Raw genomic sequence first — 22,575 nt, 5'->3', positions numbered from 1 at the left:
GGCTCAGAAGTGAGAACCTGTTACTTCAATTCAAAGAGCACATGAATGTGGTCATGACTCAGTGTAATACTCCAATTTCCATACAAACCTTTTATATAAGTGTTTTGTTTAACTGGAGTTTATGGTCTTATTTTCAACTGTGTAATTGAAAGCACTTTGATTATTTAAAAAAAAACCAAACTGTTACAGTGGGAACACATGTACCTCAATTAGGCACTTTGCTTCAAAATAATAGTTAACCTTGCAAGTAGCAGGGTATGGTAGACTTCATATGTACAACAAATGTGAGTTTTCAGTAAGAACAAAGCTTCTAAATATCAGCAAGATTTCTTCACCTTGTTAATAACAGCCAGAAAATAATAATGACCGTTATTCACAATCCCTTTAGGAAATGGGGAATTTCCAACTTCATTTCTGTGACTCAAAGACAAACTAGATCTGACAGAGATATATGTACCAGAAGGGAAAACCACAAATATCTTACTGGCCATAATGTGTAGAAAAAATGAGATTTTGTTAGTTTCACATTCAGCTGTTGTGGTTGTTTATGAACAACCATGAAAATATATGATACCTGTAGGCTTATTAACTTTCTTCATAATATCTTGGCTTCATATTAGTAAAATAATGATGTCATACTTGGTACAGCTCTGGAAAATATGTTTGTAAGTACCACCACATGCTGAAACTTTTTTTTACAGGCAATTTTCTGAACACTGTAATTTATCTTGTCATGTACTAGCATCTTCTTACAATAGCTTTCAGTTTACCTGATCAGAAACCATGGTCAAAACATACGAAGGCTATCACTAAAAATTGTTATCAAAATTAATGTACATAGAGAAGGGAAAATAGAAAAGAAAAAATGTTCCTACATAATTAGTTTTAGTGGTTTCAGTAAGCCTTGAGACAGCTGCCAGTGAAGTGTCTTTTCTTTCTTTAAGGAATGGATCTTGCCTAGTAAAGTTCTCTTGTGATAAAAGATTAGACTGATTTACATGTAAAGTTGTATTAATAGTTTGAGCAAAGACAGTTATTTATGTGATGCTTGCAGATAACTAAGATTGGAATTAAATGTAAATTGTCTCAGCTTTCAAGTTTTTTTTATTAGTGTAATTCATACTAAATGTTTAGTTTGCTTAGATCAGATTGACTGGGATTTTTGCTTCCCTAAAAGGCTCTAAGAAAAATATTTCTATGAGTATTATGTCAGCCTGGGCTAGACCCTTGTTAAGTGAAGCTTCTGTGCTAGCATTAAGGCTGTCAATGCTTTTATAAACCAAGAGCAAAAGATGGCAGTGGACGGGTATCACTGACTTTGTTGTATGTATTCAGGTCTATGCCTTAAAAAAACCTTTTGTGTATAAATCCCATTCAAAGTCTTTCTAAACATGTATGTTTCCTTTTCTTATACTATATACTTCATAACAAACTGACATAATGATACTGCATTAATAATCCAGGTCCTGTGTTTGACTAGCCCTATTTTCCCTCTAATGTTGTCTGGAGATTGTGCATTGATGCTGCATATAAAATGAGAGATCATCTTGAAGAAAACTATCCAAGTTATAATTTGTTTTTTGGTTGTTTGTTTTTTTTTTAACCTTGTATCCTGGGAATAACAAGAAGTGGATCATTCAGATTTTCAAAATCAGGTTTGAAGTTACTAGGTTTATTTTTTCTTCTTTTTTTCCCTATATCTTCTCTTTAGCTACCACATAGTAGGAGATCCCCTACCAATCTTTTTTTGTTATTGTTGTTTTAGATAGTTTTGTCTGCAAAATATTTGAAAGCTGTGTATGATTGACAGGGTATTTTATTGGTGGTTGGTTTATCACGTGTACACAGAGTAGTTTGTAATAAAAGCAAATTTATCCTGCAGAGCTTTTGCAGACTGCATAAAGCTTGAAGACACTCTTCCTGAGTGTGTCTCACTCTTGAATATTTCAGAAATATATGGGATGGACTGGATGAAAATTGGATATTACAGTAATAAAAATGTTTAAAGGGTTTTTTTTTTAATTGCTTCTAGATTCTCTTAAGCGTCTAAAGAAATATCTGCACAAATTTGTTTCTGTGAAATAAGATTTCTATTACTTTAAGATGAGAGCAGTTCACGAGTCAAATATATGAATTATTGTCAACATAAGAGAGGAGGGTTGTTCTCATGAAACCAAACCTGAAACCCAGTATTTTATGCTATATAAAGATAAAAAACTTTATAATTTTAAAACAAAAGTGCTTGTAAGCTAAGTGATTACAAAGAAAGTCAACATTGTCCCAGTGTACTTATGAAGAGTTCATGGTTTTAGAATCAGGAAAATTTAGGAAGCATTCAGTAATTTCTTTTTACTTTCCTACAAATAAAATACGTTTAAAGAAAGTAGAAATGGGAAGTGCTTTTGCCAAGCTTATTCCACAAATGTGACCCTAAATCAAGCCACCTTAAAGAGTGAATTGTGTCAGTACTTCTGCTTCTTTGGGGTCTCCTAGGACTTAGATATCACTTTGGAATGTGATCTGATACAAGTAAAATGCACAGTTTCTTTTTGCGGATCTAGCTTGGAGTGTAATAATAAATCCACCTACACTTGTCCTGGGTGCAGCTGTAACAAGCACAAGCTGGTGGCCTTTGTCATCCACTTCATGGAGGAAATCACCAAGGAGATCAGCAAGATGAAGCTGTCTGTCAACGCCCATGGAACGACTGGGAGGGGCTATGGAGTGCCTGGGAGCCCATGGAATGCCCTGACCCATGGAACACTCAGGCTCCTTGTGGAGCACCATAGCAACCACAAACAGAGAGGGCGAACCCAATGGCTATCGCTGGAAGGAGTCAACTCGTTGGCACACAGACCCCCTCAGCCTGGCTGGGCAGGGGGCAACTACTAGAGTAGGAGATGTTCCTGCTGTTTTTGGGGGACTGAGTGGGGCCTTTGGGCCCTGTGAGGCACCCCTGGGGGGTGTAGAGCAGCCAGGACTCCAGCATGAAGCTCTCTAACCTGGTGCACGCTGTGTGGGGCAGACTTGGCTCGGGCAGCCAGAAGCACAAAGTTCCTGCCAGCACCAGGCAGCAGCACTCAGTCAACGTGGAGCTGCTGAGGAGGACCAGGCAGCATATGGAGGCAGCCATCAAGGAGAAGATCTTCTCGGCTCAGGGCCCCTATGCCATCATCCACAAGCTGCTACGGGCAGGGGGCTGGGTGGAGAAGTAGTTCTTCAACATGGTGAGGGTGTGAACCTGCTTGGAGCAGCAGCAGGACACCCAGAAGCTGCTGAGGAAGATGAGGAGGATGGTGGTGATGATGAGCAGTGGGAGGCACCTCTGCATTCAGAGCCAGGGTCAGCATCGGGTTGGGTCAGCACTCAGTGAGGACCTAAGAGCCTCCTGAGGAGGAGAGGCCCAGTGGTATGATGAGGACCCAAATGGCACCCGTGACATGATGGCCTACATGGTGCGGGACCAGACACCAGCCTTCATCTGGACCAGCTAATGCGATGCTGTGAGCTATCAGCAGCTGCAGCAGGACCAGGTAGTGAACCACTTTGGCGGCACTGGAGCCGTCACCACCAAGGACGGGCTGTGCCTCAACCTCCAAAACTTGCCCCTTTTCCACCAAGCCGATCCCACCACCTTCTTCCCACAGTGCTACTGGCTGCGGGCTAAGGATGAGTGCCAAGCTTTCACCAAGGATTTCCACCTAAACCATGCTGACACTTAAAGCTGATTTGTAAAATGAAAAAGGATATTTTGGGGGAATTGTAATAGACTGTGGTGAGTAATTATAAATTCATGTCACTGATTATGATGTTAAATTGAAAAATATGAGAAATTAATGTCAGATAGCTTTATCTGATTAAATCTGATTATATAACAATTTGTTTTGTTAAAAAGGAGTAGAAATTAAATGGTATATGAGTCATTCTGAAGATCTCAGTGTGTAACATGAGCCAATAAAAAAGACAGCTGTATTAGAGCATGCAGAAATTTCCATTTAAAATAAGCTGTATCTACTCATTGGAGTTTTTTAATGTCTAAATAAATTAGCAGTCGCTATTGCAGATTCATAGCAAAATAATGTAAAGTTACAGAGTGTTTTTGGAAGTAAAAGATTAGTGATGTTTTACAGCTAGCCTCAAGAGCTCTAGTCCTTTGGCAAAGCTGTCACTTATGTCTAGTTCATATCTCCCATATACAAGATCCAAATTCTCTTTACACCACTGTATGTTAAATGAATTTATTATTCTCACTGGTGATCTAGGAGTGAACGTGTTTATGGCTCTTCTCTGTGTCGTTCCTCTTCAGGTTCTTAGGAGCCTTGTAACATTACTAGGTTTTGAAATAGCAAAACCAATTTTTAACCAACTGACTGAGTTTGAAAAGCACAAAGCTGCTGCATGTTTTCCGTAGAATAATGCCGTTACCATTTATTAGCTATTACTGTTTCCTCATGAAGTGAAATTGCAGTCCTTACTGTATCAAAGAAAATAAAAGAAAAATCATACATCTCTACTTATTTAGGCAGATACAGTGTATTTAGGTAGATACTCATTTATAATCAGAGAATATTTTTCTCGGATTTGCTGAGTACAGACAAATCCTCTTTAACTAATGAACCGCTTGTGCATTACAAAGTCTTCTTTTAGGAAGAGATAATATTGATCTCTGTATTGACAATTTGTAAGACAAGCTTAGGAAGATGTGTGCAGATCCTCAAAATCTGAGAGTTAGTTAAATGTTCTGAATTGCTTACTGAATGATCACTATTTTCCCCACTGGCAGCAGAGTGATGCCTGTGAGGCAACCTTTCTTCTCTCCAGTCTCCTCAGTGCCAAGAAACAGAAGGATCAATGAAATACTGTGTCAAATTGTAACTAGGAAGTTTGTCAGGAGGGACGGGTAGGCGGTAACTCAAGAGCAATGAGCAAAGACAGATCCACTGAACTGGTCTGTGAAAGGATTTTGCCACCTTTAGCTTTCTCAGCTGACTGTGAAAAAAACTTTCTAAGAATAATTTCCTTTCACTAAGGTTAGCTAGCATTAATAATGACAGACTGTTGTCAGGTGTTACTTTCTTCAGAATAGCATTTCTTTTACGATCATGTCACTTCCTATTGTATATACTATACTACTACTTACTGCATTACACTGTGTTCTTTCTTTCTTGAAGCTTTGTTCTGATTTGTGATTTTCTGTCAGGCTGGTTATTCAAGCAGTGAATTTACACTAGATTCATGATCTGTTCTTATTGCAGCTGTAAAATAAGAGATTGAGAGAAGACATGCAAAATTTGTGCTTAGGAAATTTAGGTTTTGTTTTCCCCATTGAATTAGAAGGAAAACTTTTAAAATCTTGGATTTGTGCCAAGTGCAGTCATTCTTAGATTTCTTCCTGGAATTTCATTTCTTTCTGACATGCAGTAGCAAACTGCAGAGTTGCACTGCTCTGCCAATGTGAACAGAAAAACTGATTACTTGGAAAGTAGTTATCGTAACATTGAAATTAGCATGAAAAGCCTGTGATGAATTTAGCTAGCAAACCAAGCATACATCAATAATTATTTTAAAAAATGTTTCTAGTTAACCCTTAAAAGGTTATCTGTTCTCCATGTCCCTGTAATAAATCAAGTTACAGATATGGAGAAATAAATATGTAAAATATGAACAAAAAATGTGACCTTACTGTTACTGGTACTTCCATGAGTTGACTGAAATAAATACAGAAAGGGTGGAGGAATATACAGGGAAAAAAAAAGGGATTATTTATACTGGCTGTGTTTTATAAGCAAACAGCTGCTGTTTCGAAAATATCTAGATGGCTGCAATTATTGATGCAGCTTTCCCTTAGCAGACCAATGCAAAATTTTAATTCTTGGGTGCAAATTATTTTCCTGATCAGTTCACAGGCAGATTTTTATTTTTTTTTTCCTTTCCCTGTAAGAAAATCAAGATTTCTTTTTAAAAACAAGGAAGGAAAGGCCCCCCACCCAAATTGTGTTATCATTATAACTGAGCTAGTATAAGTGTTACAGTGTTTACATTACTAACCATCAGCAAAAAATGTTACCAACCAATGTAATTTTCTTCTTTGTTGTAGGTTTGTCAAAGACTGCAAATATAAATGCAAGTTTCATATGTAATCTAAAAGCTATTTATTAAAAATATTTGGTGCTTGCAAATTCGATTTATTAGGGACCCAATAAGATATTTTTTTCTGATTTAAGATAACTAAGAATTCACATCTCCAGTTCTCATGTTCTTATTCCTGTATTCTATTCTTTATTGTCCTTGATATCTTTTCTTTTTTTTCTATTTATTTTTCCTTTCCTTCCCCAAAGTGTGGTGTTTTGAAGTTAAGAGTAATATTTTCAAGTTTTTTAGAAGTTAAAAATGTTAAAGCTGTAAGAATATTATACCAATTGTTTCTTCTGACTTATATAAAACAGGGCACATAAAATTAGTACTTTGAAAGTGTGCAAGTGTAAACTTTGGTGTATGAAAATCACCTTTTTACCATGTACAAAGTAATGGTGCTTTCTGGCGTTCCAGGAAATGCACAGAGAATTCATCAGCTGCCAGAAACTGAGCTTACAGAGAGGAAATTTCAAAACCAAGATTCTTAAGCAGTTCATAGATCTCTTAAATACACTATATTCAGTTTTATAAAATGTTTGGATCTGTGTGAAGAGCTGAGGCTGAAATGCTGGTCAGAAAGTTATCATAAAAAAGAAAACAAAACAAAACAAGAAAACCCCAAACAAACAAAAAAATCCCCGAAAACCCTAGTAATCACCCTCCCAAAGAGGAAAAACCCACTCAGAATGTGGAAAACCCAAGTACCAAGCCCTAGTTTGAATTATGTGCATTAATGGTTTAACTTTGGTATACCTATGTGTTATCTGGGACTCTAAGCACTAGGTCAGAAATGATTTTGTGATGGAGTTAGACTTCCTTTTCTAGACTGATCATGTTTTCTTATTTTTTTAAAAAATCTCTCAGTTTTGGCTGTAATAGCTTTGGATCACCTAAATCTAGATGTCATCCCCAATTCAATTTTCTGAACTCCTTAAATTCTCTGATATGAATTCTTGGTTATATGATAGAAATTAGATTTGGGCAGGGGGAACAGCGTGGGTGCACTGAGTGAAAAGGAAAATGAAGACATAATATTTTTAATTTTCATTTTGAGGGAAATGTTTTTTAGGGTGAGCACTGTGATCTCTAGATGAAGGAATAGTCAAGATTTGGAGTACAGAAGGCTTTGAGACAAAGCAAAAAAAAAAAGGTTATTTAAGAACAATATATTGGTACTAAATTACTGTGGTGTGAAAGAAAAAAACAAAAAACAAACCACGAACCAAATCAGACAAATCCTAGGCTATATGATGATGAACAAATTCAAGCAGTCTGTTTCATTATACATTTTCCTGTGGGGAGAAAGCTGGCAACAGAGCTGTTAATGAAGAAGTGCAAGCAAATGATCATAGACTCTCTCATGTGAAAAGCATTAGCGTATGAAAGCAAGTTGTAAAAGTGAAGGAAGTAATTGTTGGTTTAAAAACAAAAATCACCTTTAGGTTTCTGTTATATTAACACTAAGACAACTAAGCAAAGATTCACTGATGAATGTTTTTTTCCATATTCCTTTACTCATTATTCGTGACCCGTACCATGATTCTTAAATGTCAAGTCCTTCAACAGAATAGAATTGCAGTAGAATCATTGTTAAAATAATTGTTCAATTCTATCTTTTTTTATGCATGACAAAAATAGTTCTCGGTTTAATTGTAGAAGTATCACACCATTTGAACAATAGGATATTTAGCAAAAAATTGAGCTTGTAGCAATTTTTTTAGGATAAACAAGTCTTTTTTTTCAAAAGGTAAAAACCCCCTTTTCTATATGCGTTGCTGTTGGTGTTTGAAGGTTTTAGTTCAATGATGCGTGTCTACAGATGCAGGTTTTGTCAGTGACTTATCTTACAAGTGATTCTATAAACCACTAAATATATGTCAACAGTCAGTGTTGAAGAACTCTGTTTATACTTCATCATCCCTTTCCAAAGCTGCTTAACATTAAGTTCTGTTTGTATTGAATTGTTTGCTTTAATTAACAAAGCAATCACTGAAGTCAGGGACATTTGTTTTGTAGTTGTAAAAAAAACCCAAACCAAACAATAAAACACAACAGCAAGAACAATAAAAAAGCCATCCATAAAATTCAAACTCTCTGACTGACAAAATGATGACATCATATGCGAATCCTATTGAAATACAGATATCTCAGTAAAATAGCCACAGGGATGTTTTATCCATCCTATCCATCTATGATTTCTATGAAAAAGAAGGAAGAAGTGGTAACACAGATATCCATTTACTTGGAGGATAGATAGGGTACTAAAGATGTCATCACACTATAATGAATCAGTCAAAGGCCTGGGACAGGTAAGTATGCTTCAAAGCAATATCTAATAGCTTAGTATAAGGAATGTTAAACAAGCCCCCAGACTGTATTGCAGCAGCTAGATGTTAATACACTCTGTTCTGTGTCCTATTTTGTTCACAAATATCTTTGGCAGAGACTAGGCAAAAAATTGCAGGCAGCAATATTAGACATTTGCTAAATAAAAGTACCTCTAGTGTGGTTCTTTTGAACATTCCTCATTTTTCCACTTGTAATTTGAACAGCAATGCTTTGAAAACATGTTTAGATAATAAGGGGATAAAAGTTGATTGCACTTCAAGCACTTTGGAAGGATATAAAATAAAAAAAATACCAAATTAGAAAGTTTGTTGGAGTTCTTCAGGTGCGTTTGTTTGACAAGAAATCCAGTTGTATTCATCCTCATAATCAAAGTTTAAAAGTATGCATTAAAGCTTTTTTATTATTACTTATTTTTATTTTTACTATTTTTTTGTAAGGGTAACATATGATGGCATATTGAAGACTTGGTAGAAATATTGTCTGTGTAACTGAAGTGCTAATGCAGAAAGCTATGTTTATCTTAAGGCAGGCTGTTGACATTCTTACCAGATGGGTTAATTTTTAGGTGGGTTATTTTCTTCTCTTAATAAGCAACTATAAGAATCATCTGAAGCACAGTTGTGCTGTGTGAAATTTAGTTGCCCAAACATGTTTGGGAGAAGAAACACAGTGAAACACATGTTTGGGGTTTTTTTAAACAATATTTTGAGTCTATTGAAAGAAAAGTGAGAAAGGCAAGTTCATCTAGATTCCAATTTTCATATATTTATGTTTCAATCTACAAGAAGACTAAAGATGTTATAGTGAAAGGCAGCCTGAGTGAAATATGAGCCTAAAACCACTGAGATTATGTTCTCTGGGAAACAATAAAAACCAGAAAGTGGGGACTGAAAAAAATAAATCCAAATAACTTGGGAAAGTGGTAGGTGGGGTCATGGAATAATATAAGAATTGACATCAGGGACCAGAGGTTAATCTAGTCCAATATTTTGTCAATGTTCAAAGGATAGAATGTAGGAATAAGGCAGCACATAGTAATATTTTTTTTCTAAGTTCATTTACTGTGCAGCTTACAGACTCCCTGAGTGAGATATTACAGCCGAGTTTTCTGTTTTTAAAAGCTGTAACACTGTTCTGTGAATTTGAAGAATTTGAACTGTTTGTGGATATAAGGTCAGGATGGTAGAGTAAAGGAGCCTAGAAGGAGGCATCAAGGTAAAAAGTAGGAGCATAAACCTGGATTTCTGGAGAGCTGACTGCAGGAGAGCAGACTTCAGTCTCATCAAGGAAGTACTTGGAAAAATCCCATAGGAGACCATGCTGAAGAGAAGAGGGGTCTAAGAGAGCTGGCTGATTTTTAAGGATCACCTGCCTCCTCTATGCTTAAGAATAGTTTGTCACAGTGAACAGGACATAGAAGGCAGCCAGAGAACTGTCTTAATGAACAATATACTCCTGACAGAACTCAAATGAAAAGGAAGCATGGTAGAAGCAAGTACAGGTGACCCAGGAAGAATATTACAACACTATTAGAATGTGCAGGATTAAGAAAGATAAAGCCCCCATGGAACTGAATCTGGTGAGGGACATGAAGAGCTTCTACAGGGCTTCAGGACTATATCAGTAGCAAAAGGAAGAGTAGGGAAAATATGAGCCTGCTGCTGAGTGGGGCATAGGACCTGGTGACAAAAGAAGTGGAAGAGGCTGGTGTACTAAAAGCTTCCTTTACCATGGTCTTTGCTGGTAACACTTGCCTTCAGGAATCCCAGATCCCTGAAATCGGTTTACAGCAGTGCTTCTGTAATGAATCACTGAATCTAATGAGTCACGTACCTATTGCAGCTTGGTGATTATTCCTATTCTAGTGAATCAGACACCTGTTTGATACTTGGGGCTCTATGTGTGAGCATATGTGCATGAATATTTGTGTTGCATATAATTATAATGTGTAGATGTGTATATTTTGTAGTGCCGTATCCTGTGGTTACTTGCAAGGAGAGGATATTGTAAGTTATTTAAAGATTTTAAAGGCTATTTCAGAGCTTATTTATGTTAGAGTATAAAATGGCTATAAGCTGGCCATGAATAATTTTAGGATAAAAAGAAAAACTACATTATAAACATAGGAATATTGATAAACTTTGAAACAGCTTTTTAGTACACAAGAAAGATAGCTGAGTTTATGGTAGAATATATTAACATTAGGCATATGATTACAGGCATATAAGTACAGGTTTCCTTCAGGAACACGGGCTGACCTACATGCCATATGAGATTTTGCATACTTTTTCTAGTTTGAAACAGATTCTGGTTTGTATGTATTTTATCATAGGTTATACACTTTAATTTCAGAATTAAATATTCTACAGCAGAAACTGTCTACTAGGCTAAAAGACATTTGTCATCATTTTACTTTTCCATTTTCTATTCTCTGCTCAAATAATTTAATTGTTTTATGTAAATACAATGCATATATAATAATAAAAAGATTGTTATATGAGACTGAAACAAACTGTCGAGAAATGTCCTTGAAAAAGTAAATCATGAAAAATGATGTAGAAAAAACAGTTTTGGACTTGTACAAGCACTATAAAATCTGAGACATACTGGAAGAAACTAGACTAGGGCTGTTATTTTAGCATGGTCCTTGCAGACATGAAAAATGACAAGGAAGAATAAAACTGACTACTAAATGTTCATTTTTACAATAATTGATATAGTTTACAACTGGTTGTAAATTTTAAATGATATTTTGTTAATTAAAATAGAACTGAAAATTGAATGGGGTGTCCAAATGAGGGTCAGATTTTCTAATGTAACCCAGTGTAGCCTGTGCGCCAATTAAATATGCATAAAAGGATGGAGTTAAAAATTATTACTTCAATTGGAGAAAAAAGAGGATTTTTTTTTCTATGTATCTGCTCATTTCAAAGGATGACAGACTTCCACAGGATGTCATTTGCTTTGTTAAATTGTGCAGAGATTTAGTTTTTCTATCTGATCATATCCAATCCTAAATAGCATTTCTTCTGCAAATAACTATCAGAGCTAAATAAACAAATGTATTGCTTCTGCAGTGTTTAACTAATTGATAAAATAATAGTTTTATTTTCTTTTACAGGCACAATGTGTGTGACAAGATCCAACAACTCTGCCATTCACAAATATAATATTTGGCTTTCAGACTACTGTCAGCTGTTTTGGTTTAACATTTGTGATGTTTGGTATTTACATCACAGCTTTGTTGCCATGATGATGAGCATAATTACTGTAGAGATGCAGGCACAATTATGATAACCTTATTTTTAATCTTTCCCGGTAGGATTTTGGAGATGATGGGTCCTTGTACATTACTAAGGTTACCACAACTCATATGGGAAATTACACCTGCTATGCTGATGGCTATGATAAGCTCTATCAAACGCATATTCTCCAAGTGAATGGTAAGGAAAAATGTTCTAATTGCCAAGCTCATAGCAGACTTGGATTTGAATTTTGTTAAGCAAATCTGTTGTTACTGTTTTACTTTTTTTACAGTGTTACAGCTTAACAGAAAAGTAATGAAAAACAATACAATACAGTAATATTCATTTTATTACTTCCGTATGAATAATTATTAAAGGAGTAAAAATAGTCCAAAAGATTTGCTTTGCACTGTAAACTGTTGACTTGTGAAGACTTCTAGTGTGCTATGTACAGAATAAGTATTTTGCATTTAATGTAAGATTTAAAAAAAACACTACCCTACAATTTTATTATTTTGAATTCTTACCCTGATTTTAGTATATTAACCGAAGACATCTGGATTTGAAATCTTGATCTTTACATTTTCCTACATCTGTGCAAGTTCTAAGGACCACTTTCCTGAACTCTGTACTTGGACAAAACTTCACTGCAGTTGTTACTGGTGCCCTCAAGATAGGTCTTTCCCTTCTCTTGAATAGTAATACCCTCTCCTCCTAGCTCTTTTTCCTATATGTGATTTTTTTTCTGATTATTTTAAGCAGTTGTTCCACTCCTCTGTGTCTTTCATATAAATTTAAAGTTGTCCAAACAAATTGACTGGGCCATGTTTGCTGTGTTCAGATGGTTGTTTTTTCTCAAGTTGACACTGGAGAGGTATCTTCCAGTACAATTTTGGATGTTGATTTCCTGGGAAGCAAGGAAAAGGAGGAGTCCCTCAGTGCAATAGGATCATTTGCTGTGCGTATTTTGGATAAACGGAGATAAAAACATGGAAATAAATGAACAGCTCTTCCATAGTTTAGAGCTGCACTTGTAAGCAGTAATCTTCCTAAGCACAAGCATGATGGTCAGTACTTGTAGCTGTGATAATGACTAATTAATTAACGATACCTGTATTAACACGAGAGTCATACAAAAGGTTAATGAGATAATGAGGCTTTATTGGTCACAAAGATCTGATGTGAAGGCTCAACGAAAACAACAGAACTAGATTTTAAGTTCTTTCTTGATTTACATGTGTGTAAATCTATATATTTTTAGGAATAAATATTCATATATTTTACATTGACTAGTTTGCAAATATTTCATATATGCATATATAAATTTAATTTATTTTTGGTTTAAGATTAAAATCTTTAGGGTTTTTTTTTTTAGTTTTGAATTTTCTTGTACAGAAGTAAAGAATAATGAGCTTGCTTTTGAACAATACAGGTAATGAGGGCTGTTAAAGACATGGTTTATGATTGAAAAAATTTAGACTAATCTTATACAAATAATATGGTAAACTAAATATTGTAAGCAGTTTTATAAGTTGGTATTTGACTGTTTTTCATATAAACAATTAATAAAAACAGTTAATAAAACACCCCAAAATACAAAATTATAATGGCGCAGGAGGAACTATTTCACTAAATAATGCTAATTATTAGCATTTATAAAATAATTAAAACTTTCAACCACATGATTATGAGACTATATGACTATACAAATCTGAGTCTGTCAGTCTGATTTTTTTCTTTTGATGGTATTAATATATTCAATGAACCACTTTATATATTAATATTATATACAGAGTTCCAATGCCTTGCACTTGGTCCTAAAAGTTATTTTTGTTGCTGAGATGCTCCAGAGTGCTAAATTGTGGCAGTTCTATCTCTAAGGAAATGGTGATCCTTGCTATTTTGGAGTCAAGGTGGAGAAATAAACTATTTGGCTTTGATGAAGTGGAAAATCTGCAGCATGGGGCAGTCCACCTAAAGCACCTTCTGTCGAGAACTGCTGAATAGGGCAGACATGAAAATTGGATCCTAGGAAGTGAGTCAAAGTCAGATGGGGAGCTGAGGTGCCAAAAGAGGCTCAGGCCATCTGAGTGTGCAGTCGAATAGTGGCTTAGTCTGAGGAGTCTCAGTGGGGAAGGCAAGGTCTCAGTATGGAACACACAAGATCCTATGGGAGAGGAGAAAAAACAGGGAAGGATTGGAGGGGGAATAGGAATAGGAATGTCAGGCTTGAGATGAAAAGTACAGATCCATGTCCATAAAAGCAAAGTCCTTTCCAGAAACTCAGAATCCTTAAATCCCTGATTTTTATACACTCTTGCTCTCAGCTGGTAGTCTAAGCAACTAGCAGCCATAATTTCCATATTTTTAATCTTCTTCCATGTTCTTTTAATATGGTTTTGCAGATTGCGTGTTGAGGTTACCTGTAATTTTTCCTGTATATTATTTGAAACTACCTTAATTTCTGACTGGGTTTAAAATAGCCCTGAAACCTACTGGTTTCCGCATCCACTCTGAGATACAGTACATTTGTGTATTTCTTGCAATGTAGAAATCTAAGGCATTTCAGTGCTATAATAGGGTGGCATGCTGCGACATTTCTTGTAAACAGTCAGATAGAATTTGAAAATATTTAATCTTGTGCCAAGATAGACACAGTTCATTTTTGATCTTGTTATCTTCTTTCATTATCAACTGATACTTCATCCTCTACCCAGCTGTATAGCTGTATTTTGTGGCAACAGCTAAGTTGAATTAAACAAAACTTTGGAGAATAGGAATTATGCTTCTTTAACCTTCATTACAGTTATTTTATTTTTTTTATTGTTAGAAATAACCTCAAGCAAATTCTCTCTATACATAATTAAGATCAGTAATAATTCATCTAAAAAATCTACATAGCAAGATTTTTAAATCATCTTGCTTAGTCGTTAACAGTAGTGATATGGCAGGGGGGGTGGAACTAGATGATCTTAAGGTCCTTTCCAACCCTAACTATTCTATGATTCTATGACCACTGTGATATCATATGCCCTTTCTGACAATACTGATGTGTGCTATATAGGAGATTTTTAGCTGGTAAGCATATACTGCAGCAAGTTTCCAAACCTTGGAAAAGTGATGTCAGCAATTCTTACATTTTTTTTAATAATGAAACTCAGAATAGTCTTATAAATGTCCTGCTTAACCTCTTCATTAATGATTGCTGAGGCAAGCAGCTCCCATGCTGGCATGATTAGGAGCAGGGCGCTCGAGCTTAGTGCATGTGTAGGGGGTTTCTTAACCCAGGAGAACCTCAGGGCTCATGCCATAAGAGTCGACAGCTCATGCACACTAGTGGATAAGACCTGACCAGCCCCTGCTTTCCACCTTCATCTATAAAAGAATCCCTTAGGGAGCATTATCAGGCACAGTTATTTTTACTGTGGTGGTGACCAAGTGCTGGCACCTGTTGCCCAGGTGTTGGAGTCTGCTTCCTTGGGGATACTCCCAAAACTAAATATGGTCCTGGGCAACTGTGTTCAGCAGAGGGACTGGACAAGATGATTTTTGTAGGTCCTTTTCAACTTCAACCATTATGTGATTCTGTAATTACATGTTTTATACAGATAAAATGGATTGTTGGTAGATGTTTTGAACAGAAGGGAAAGGTGGAGATGAAGTGTTAAAGAAAAGGTTTGTGAAACAAGACAGTTGCAATCTCTGTACGTCACATCATGACATACTGGTTGTGCATTATTCATATTTTATAAAGAAATTTAAGGAAAAATAACTATCATATTACTCAACCCCAAAATATTGAATTAGAGTTCAGACTTTAAATTGATACCACAGGCAGTGAAAATAGGTTTTACTCACAGAGCGTTCTTTCTGCTTCATAAATTTTCTGTGATGGAGTTCAACCCTGAATGTCACTGAATATGTGGCTAATAACACATCTGTGCATTATTATATATAGCTGCAGGAGTCTTTAGAATTGCTTATAATTATTTTTCTTAAAATGACAATAATAGTCTTCTCCACTAAACTATAATTGTTTCCTTTCTTCAGTTCCACCAGTAATCCGAGTCTATCCAGAGAGCCAGGCAAGAGAGCCAGGTGTGACTGCTAGCCTTCGGTGCCATGCTGAAGGTATTCCCAACCCACAACTTGGTTGGCTAAAGAATGGGATTGATATCACTCCAAAGTTATCCAAACAGCTAACTCTTCAAGGTAAAGGGGCATATTTATTGTTTTCTACAGGTTGTGAATGCTTTATCAGTGCATCCTTTCTGTAGTAACTCTTATGTAGTTTTAATGAAGGGTTGAAATCTAAGATAAAACATTTCAGAAATTTCAGAAGATGTCTTCCAGTTTCTCCCCAAGACACATCTCTGTTTTCTTTGTGTTAGAAATAATGGTTGTGCTTCCTGGCAGAATCACCAGTAAATTCCAGTGTGCTCTTCTCTGTTAAAACATCTGCAGTTTCTGAGTGGAGAAAGCAGCTCAACACTTCGTTAGAATGTGTCACTACAACTATATTAATGCCATTCAATGAGTATGGAACACTAGTATTTAAATTGAGAAACAATGCTTTTGTCTGTAAAGATTTGTTCTAATGCAACGATATTAATCTATTGTTATGGTTTAAACCCAGCTGGCAACTAAGTACCATGCATTTGCTTGCTCACTCCCCTCCCCAGTGAGATGGAGAGAGTTGTAAAAAAGGCAAAACCTGTGGGCCAAGAGAAGAACAATTTGATAATTAAAATAAGGTATAATATTAATATTACTAATAATAATCATGAAAGAGAAAAAACAGAAAGAGAGAAAAACAAACCCACAAAGAACAGTAATGCACAGTGCAATTGCTCACCACCCACTGACATATACCCAGCCTAACCTGAGCAGTGATTGATCCCCCTGGTTTATATATTGGGCATGACATACTGGTATGGAGTACCCCTTTGGCTAATTTGGGTCAGCTGTCCTTTCTCTACTTCCTCCTGGCTGCTTGTGCCCCTGCTCACTGGCAGAGTGTAAGAGACTGAAAAGTCCTTGATCAGGGTAACTGGTACTCAGCAACAACTAGAACATTGGTATATTATCAGCATTATTCTTGCATGAAAGCCAAGACAGAGCTCTGTAGCAGCTACTAGGAAGAAAATTAACTCTATCCCAGCTGAAACCAGGACATCTCTTTATTTTTCATGAGTCCAGATTTAAATTTAGATCAGAACATAGACAGAACTTTACTTTTACTGTAGCTCAGGTAAAAACAGAGTTTTTTTAACTGGTAAGTCTCAGTGAGACTTGGGGACCTGATGGCAGAAAGGACAGGGAGAGAAATTGATGTGTGAAGGGTCTCAGCAGACCTCCAGGAGAGTGCAAAGTCACTGTGCACACACCAAAAAGCCTTCACTGCCAAAACCAAAAATCACAACCACACACAAAACCCCCTATCTTCTGTGAATCTTCAGGACTCAGCAAATTCAGTGAACCCGCCTAGCACAAAACCTTTGAGCAGTCCTTCTGGTGATTTTTGATCAGCCATAGGGAAAAAAAATCTCATGCTGCCAGTGTTCCCTTCAAAACCTTCTCTCATTCGTCTGCAAAAGCAGGGTGAGCATCAGGATAGGACAGCAATCAACCTGCAGTGTGAGAAACAGTAGGACAAGCAGGTGGTGAATGCTTCTCTGAACAGTCTTACCTTCCCTATAGATGTCACAGTTTCATGGCCCTCTCTCCTGGATATATGTGAGCAATTGCCTTGTAGAAACTTTCCACTGTGATTAGAAAGGGATTGACTCCTCCTTCATAGCAGCATTTTGTTAATTTCCCCTGTAGGGATTAGAGTGTATTCTTTTTTTCCTTTGCCTCTGTATCATATATTTATGATAAATCAATAAAAATGGTTCTTCTCTAAGCAAAATACATTTGATTCCATTTTCTTGAAGGTACTTATTTGAAATAAAATTTTGAAAATCTCATTTTCCCTGATTTTTTCCCAGGTTAAATTATCTATACACTAGCTTCAAGACAAAGATGGTCTGGAAGGAGTATTGCACCATAACCAGGTGCCCCTTCTAGTCCATATTTTAGAATACCTAAAAAGCTGGGTTTGTAAAATAGATCCTACAGCTGAACAAGGATACTATGCTTCAAATGCAATTAATCATTGACCATTTTATTATTCACATCATATAATTTAAAAGACTTCTGCCTGTGAAACCTGGACTGTTTTTTCATATTCCTATTCAAGCTGACATACTTGTGATTTCCATAAGCTTCTACACTGATGCAGATGTAAAATTCAAATGTACCTGGTTTTTATTGTTGTTACATTGGAGTCACACAAAAATAAGCTCATGTGCCTCTGATTGCTAAAACCAAATAATTTTATTAAAAATGTTATTTAAAATCTTGAAATTTTAGCCCATTATGTTCCATGGAAACCTGGGTTATTTTGTGTAAAGCCAGTGACAGTGTCAAGTGACCAAATGCAACATAATAAAAACCTAATATTCACCTGACTTTAAAGACAACCATAGTCATTTAAGCATATATAAAACCTCAGGCCAATATTTGGCTCTGAAGTGCAAAATCAGTTGAGGCATTCTGGATATCTGTGAGATGAATAATAGTGCATGTAATTCACTAACCAGTTGAACACTTTTGGATTAGTTTGGCATGCCTCCAAGTTATGAACTCAGGAATGAAAATAGTTTAATTAGCATGAGCAGGGAAAGCCTTCTGAATGTATAATTTGAAAGCACTTTAGCATGTCTGCATGTTGAATTTTTCCTCTCCTTTCAGCAAATGGTAGTGAGGTTCACATTAGCAATGTGCGCTATGAAGATACAGGAGCATATACTTGTATTGCAAAGAATGAAGCAGGGGTGGATGAAGACATTTCTTCTCTTTTTGTGGAAGATTCTGCTCGGAAGACCCGTAAGTAATATGAGAAATATAAAAATACATGCAGCCCTCATTTAAACATTAAATCAGTACTAAAAATTATGAAGCACTATATAAAATGAGTATGTATAGATAGCTGATTAAAAAAATATTTTAAATAATGATATCCAAGAGTCACCAAAGGCAGAGTGTGTAATCTGAAGTTTATTTAGAAGTAAAATGAAATCTCTGATTCATTCTGTGAATTGACATATTTTTCATGTTGTTAAAATTTGGGTAGTTTCCTCATTATAGATTTGTTGCATGTAAATGGAATATGAAATAAGTACTTACTTTGCCTAAGTAAGGCAAAGCAGTAGTCTTGGTGTGGTTTCTGGGAAGAAAAGACCTTTCTGTGGGAGAAAGACCTTTTCCAGTCTTCCTGTATCTTCTTGGGGTATACCAAGAGTCCAACTTGGCCCTCAGGATGTGAGAGTCATGACAGGACTTGATCTCACCTGCTGGAGTGATCAGCAGGTCCAGATCAGTGCCAGCCTGCCCATACTATCTTGTGTCTGGATAACTGTGGCTCTCCTAAAATGTGGAGCAATGGTGACCACATTCACTTGCTAAGTTGGGAGTTCAATATGCCAAAGAAATCTCTACCACTACCAAAAAGTAACTTTCTTTATTCTCATTTGAATGGAAGTGGGGCTTATTATAACCGTGTTTATCTATTATTTGTCTGCCTTGATACTTTTTTCCCCTTCCCTTTCTTTCCTCTGCTTGAAAAAAAATCCATTCCCAAGTTTATCCTTCACCCATCCGGTTTTGCCTTTTTTGTTGGGCTTTTTTTTAATTTTTTTTTTTCCTTTTGAATCTGTTACTTTAATGAGTACTACATATTCATTACAAATTTGTCTAGTAAAATGATAATTATTTTACTAGTGAGTCTGATTGCATTAACTTAAGGCATTCCTATATATCTAGAAGCTTATTCAACAGTGCCAACTACTCGACAGAAGATACTAGAGGCAGAATTAGTAGCACTGCAATTCTGCCTGACACTTCCTGTGAAGAGACACTGAGTTCAGTTACATCTAGGTTTATTAAGCTTTAAGTATGTCATAGGAAATCTTCCATGCAGAAAAAGTGTAGAATCCAAATGGTAATGTCTTTACTTAGCTGCTGTCAGTAACACTAATTATGGTTGTCATTTCAAAAGTCTTAACATGTTTTTTTTTTAAGTGTCATGAAAATGACTGCTCAGACATTTCTGAGAAGGCAGCTGAGGATAAATAAGTTGTTTGATCATGCTGAATTTATAGAAATCTGGTAATATGAAGTAGTTTGGTCACCTCCATTTGCCTTTTGCAGTCTGTGAAAAATGTTGTGAATGTTGCCAAATTACAAAACTGAAATTTGTTTGGCCTTAAAACCAAAATATTTCTATCCAACTGTCAACTTCCCAAGTCGTTTAGTTACATAATCACTGTATCCTCTGAAGATCTGGTGTGCAGTGATTGTGCTAGAATATCCACACCTATGCATAATAGTGTTTTCCGGAACTGTAATGTGATGCGAAAATTTTAGATCATCTAAATTTATAGGATTTGTAAAATCTACTAGCAGTATTTTGTATGGGTGTCTGTTGCTGTCATGAAAGATGTAAGTGCAGGGAGAAAGAATATAAACCTGGTTATTTCTAAGACAATTCATCCAAAAGACACAGACTCCTTCCTTCCTATAAAAGTTCTATGTTGTATGTTGAATGGAGGCACTTTACCATTGTGTTTCTTGGTGTATGAACATGGTTTCCTAAAAAATGGTGGATGTGTAAATATACATAGTCCATATATGCATAATTATATCATTCAAATATAAGTGCAACAGATATTTACATGAGATGTTTATTCTGATACTCTGGCTTGCCTGATTTGGGTCAGAAGCCTATTTCTGTATATGCAAGAAGACTAAGGTATATATTAATTAAAAAAAGAAGTTACTGTCAATATCATTAGCATAGCTACATGAATAAACTGCTTTCACAGGTACAATTTTTGGTAGCTGCCACTTTTAAAAAAAATTTCTGTTTAAAACAAAGTCCTTTTCTATTAGGGAGGAGTTGCTGGTATTAGAAATCTGAAATTAAGAGTAGAAGGGCTTTATTATTCACTATTCTCTGCTTGGTTTTGCATTTTTCCCAAAACACTGGTTCATGCAGCGAATTAGGGATTCTTGGGGAATAAAATGACACAGGTAAAACCACCTGGGTAAGACTGTGGGATTTTAATTCCCCACCCACACGTTTTAAACACAATGCTACTACTACCTGAATTTAAAGCCTGCTGATTAGGTCACAAGTTATATTCTAAAGACAGTCTCTCGTGATGTAAATGTGATTTCATATGATCTGATATAAACTATACCTGTCATAGGTGACATTTTTATAAATCATTTTGCTTTTATCCTCCTTTAAGAGAATAAAGCAGCCATGATTACTTTTTTAATCTTTTTTTTTTTTCTTCTTACTGTAGTACTCTCTTCTGGAAATCTTAGGATAGTGCACTGAACAAAAGTAGAACAGATTCTCACTAGCTTGTAAGTTAATTTGAGCTTATCTACTTTTAAAATGCCACATAAGGTAAAAAACATAGCAAAACAAAAGCATTTCAAAGCATGGAGTTGATTGGCTATTGTGAGGGTAGTGGGAAGTTTTTCAGCGGAGCCATAATCATATAAACTACAATTGCACTGCGTTGAGCATGACAGTAATTTTATAAGCTGCATAATGAATACAGAACATGGTTCAACTTTCACCACTGTATGTATTTCATACAAAGTTTAATAGTCAAAGGAAATGTTCACTTTTGTACTTATCTGGCCCATTGTTTATGTGCATATAAAAGCTTTTTGGTTTTAATAATACTTTGCATAATAAGCTAAATTTTGGTAATTATCTGTGGAATCTCATTCAACATATCCCATATTTGTTATGTGCAAAATTCTCTACAGTGCTTTGAGAGAAAAAATAAAGATATGCGCAAAAATGGCATTGCTAGGTCATTCCTTTGGGAATGGCTAGTGTAAACAGCTCCTAAGAGAAAATCTTATAATTTCTGTCACCTCTGTCTCAATTAAAACTAGTTCTATTATGGATAAATAGATTATTAAATAATAAGAGAAGCTTTCCTTTACCTGTGTGCATAAAAATGTTATCAGATTGCTAGATTTTCAAAATTCACAGCATTGGTTACACCTAATGCATGTCTGTATTATAAACAGAAAAGAAATACAGTGAATGGCAAACCTGTACTGAACTGTGGGAAGTGTGATGTTGGTAACAAAAATAAAAGTATGTAATGCAGGTGCAACTTATGGGTGCCAGGGCTTTGCTTAGTTTAAAGTTCCCAGATTCAGAAATTTCAATTCAGTTTCCCAAGAGAAGTCAATATACTTTAATGGTAATGATTTGTCATCAAGATGGTAATTTGAGGTAGAAGAGAATGGAAAATACCGTGAAAGACTGTCATCCACATCTGTTCAGTAGATGCCATCACTGAACACCGAACCAGTGTTCTGTCACACATAGGTAGAATTATTAATAGTGGATGACAGTCTCAAGAATAGTCTGGCCTCTTCTTAGCACCTCAGCCTTTTCCAGTGTGCACTGAAAATAAAACTCCTGAAAATATGCTTTCATTTTGGCATTGTCTCAGGTGAGAGGAATTAAATTATTTTCTTTAAAATCCCTTAGCTTCAGTATTGTTTTTAACAGTTAACTCATTCTGTAGCTGAAATTCAGTATACTTTATGTCTGTGCCCAAACACACATGCACTTTTTGCTAGACTTTTGAAGTTGTAATGGAAATATTTACTTTTTATTACCTATACAAACATCTGCTGTAAGTACTAATTATAAATGTCTGGTGCTGTCTATTATCATGCTGTTTAATTCCTCTGCTATCAA

At 35.8% G+C, this 22,575-nt stretch overlaps 1 protein-coding gene across 4 annotated transcripts in view; it reads left to right on the top strand.

Annotated features, from left to right (window-relative positions):
- FSTL5 (follistatin like 5) overlaps positions 1–22,575 on the top strand; it is a 329,565-nt gene that overhangs the window by 238,715 nt on the left and 68,275 nt on the right. For all 4 annotated transcript variants that reach the window (XM_062610785.1, XM_062610698.1, XM_062610855.1 and 1 more), the window contains exons 8-10: positions 11,807–11,927; positions 15,780–15,941; positions 18,525–18,659. In XM_062610785.1, coding sequence (XP_062466769.1) covers positions 11,807–11,927; positions 15,780–15,941; positions 18,525–18,659 — 418 coding nt within the window. The remainder of the gene's footprint in view (positions 1–11,806; positions 11,928–15,779; positions 15,942–18,524; positions 18,660–22,575) is intronic.

This window comes from Pezoporus occidentalis, unplaced genomic scaffold (genome assembly GCF_034315485.1).
Source record: "Pezoporus occidentalis ecotype Australia unplaced genomic scaffold, CSIRO_AGI_Poc_V1 ctg1, whole genome shotgun sequence".
Classification (NCBI taxonomy): Eukaryota; Metazoa; Chordata; class Aves; order Psittaciformes; family Psittacidae; genus Pezoporus; species Pezoporus occidentalis.
The sequence above is the reverse complement of the archived record's forward strand: the minus strand, read 5'-3'. Positions and strand labels throughout refer to the sequence as shown.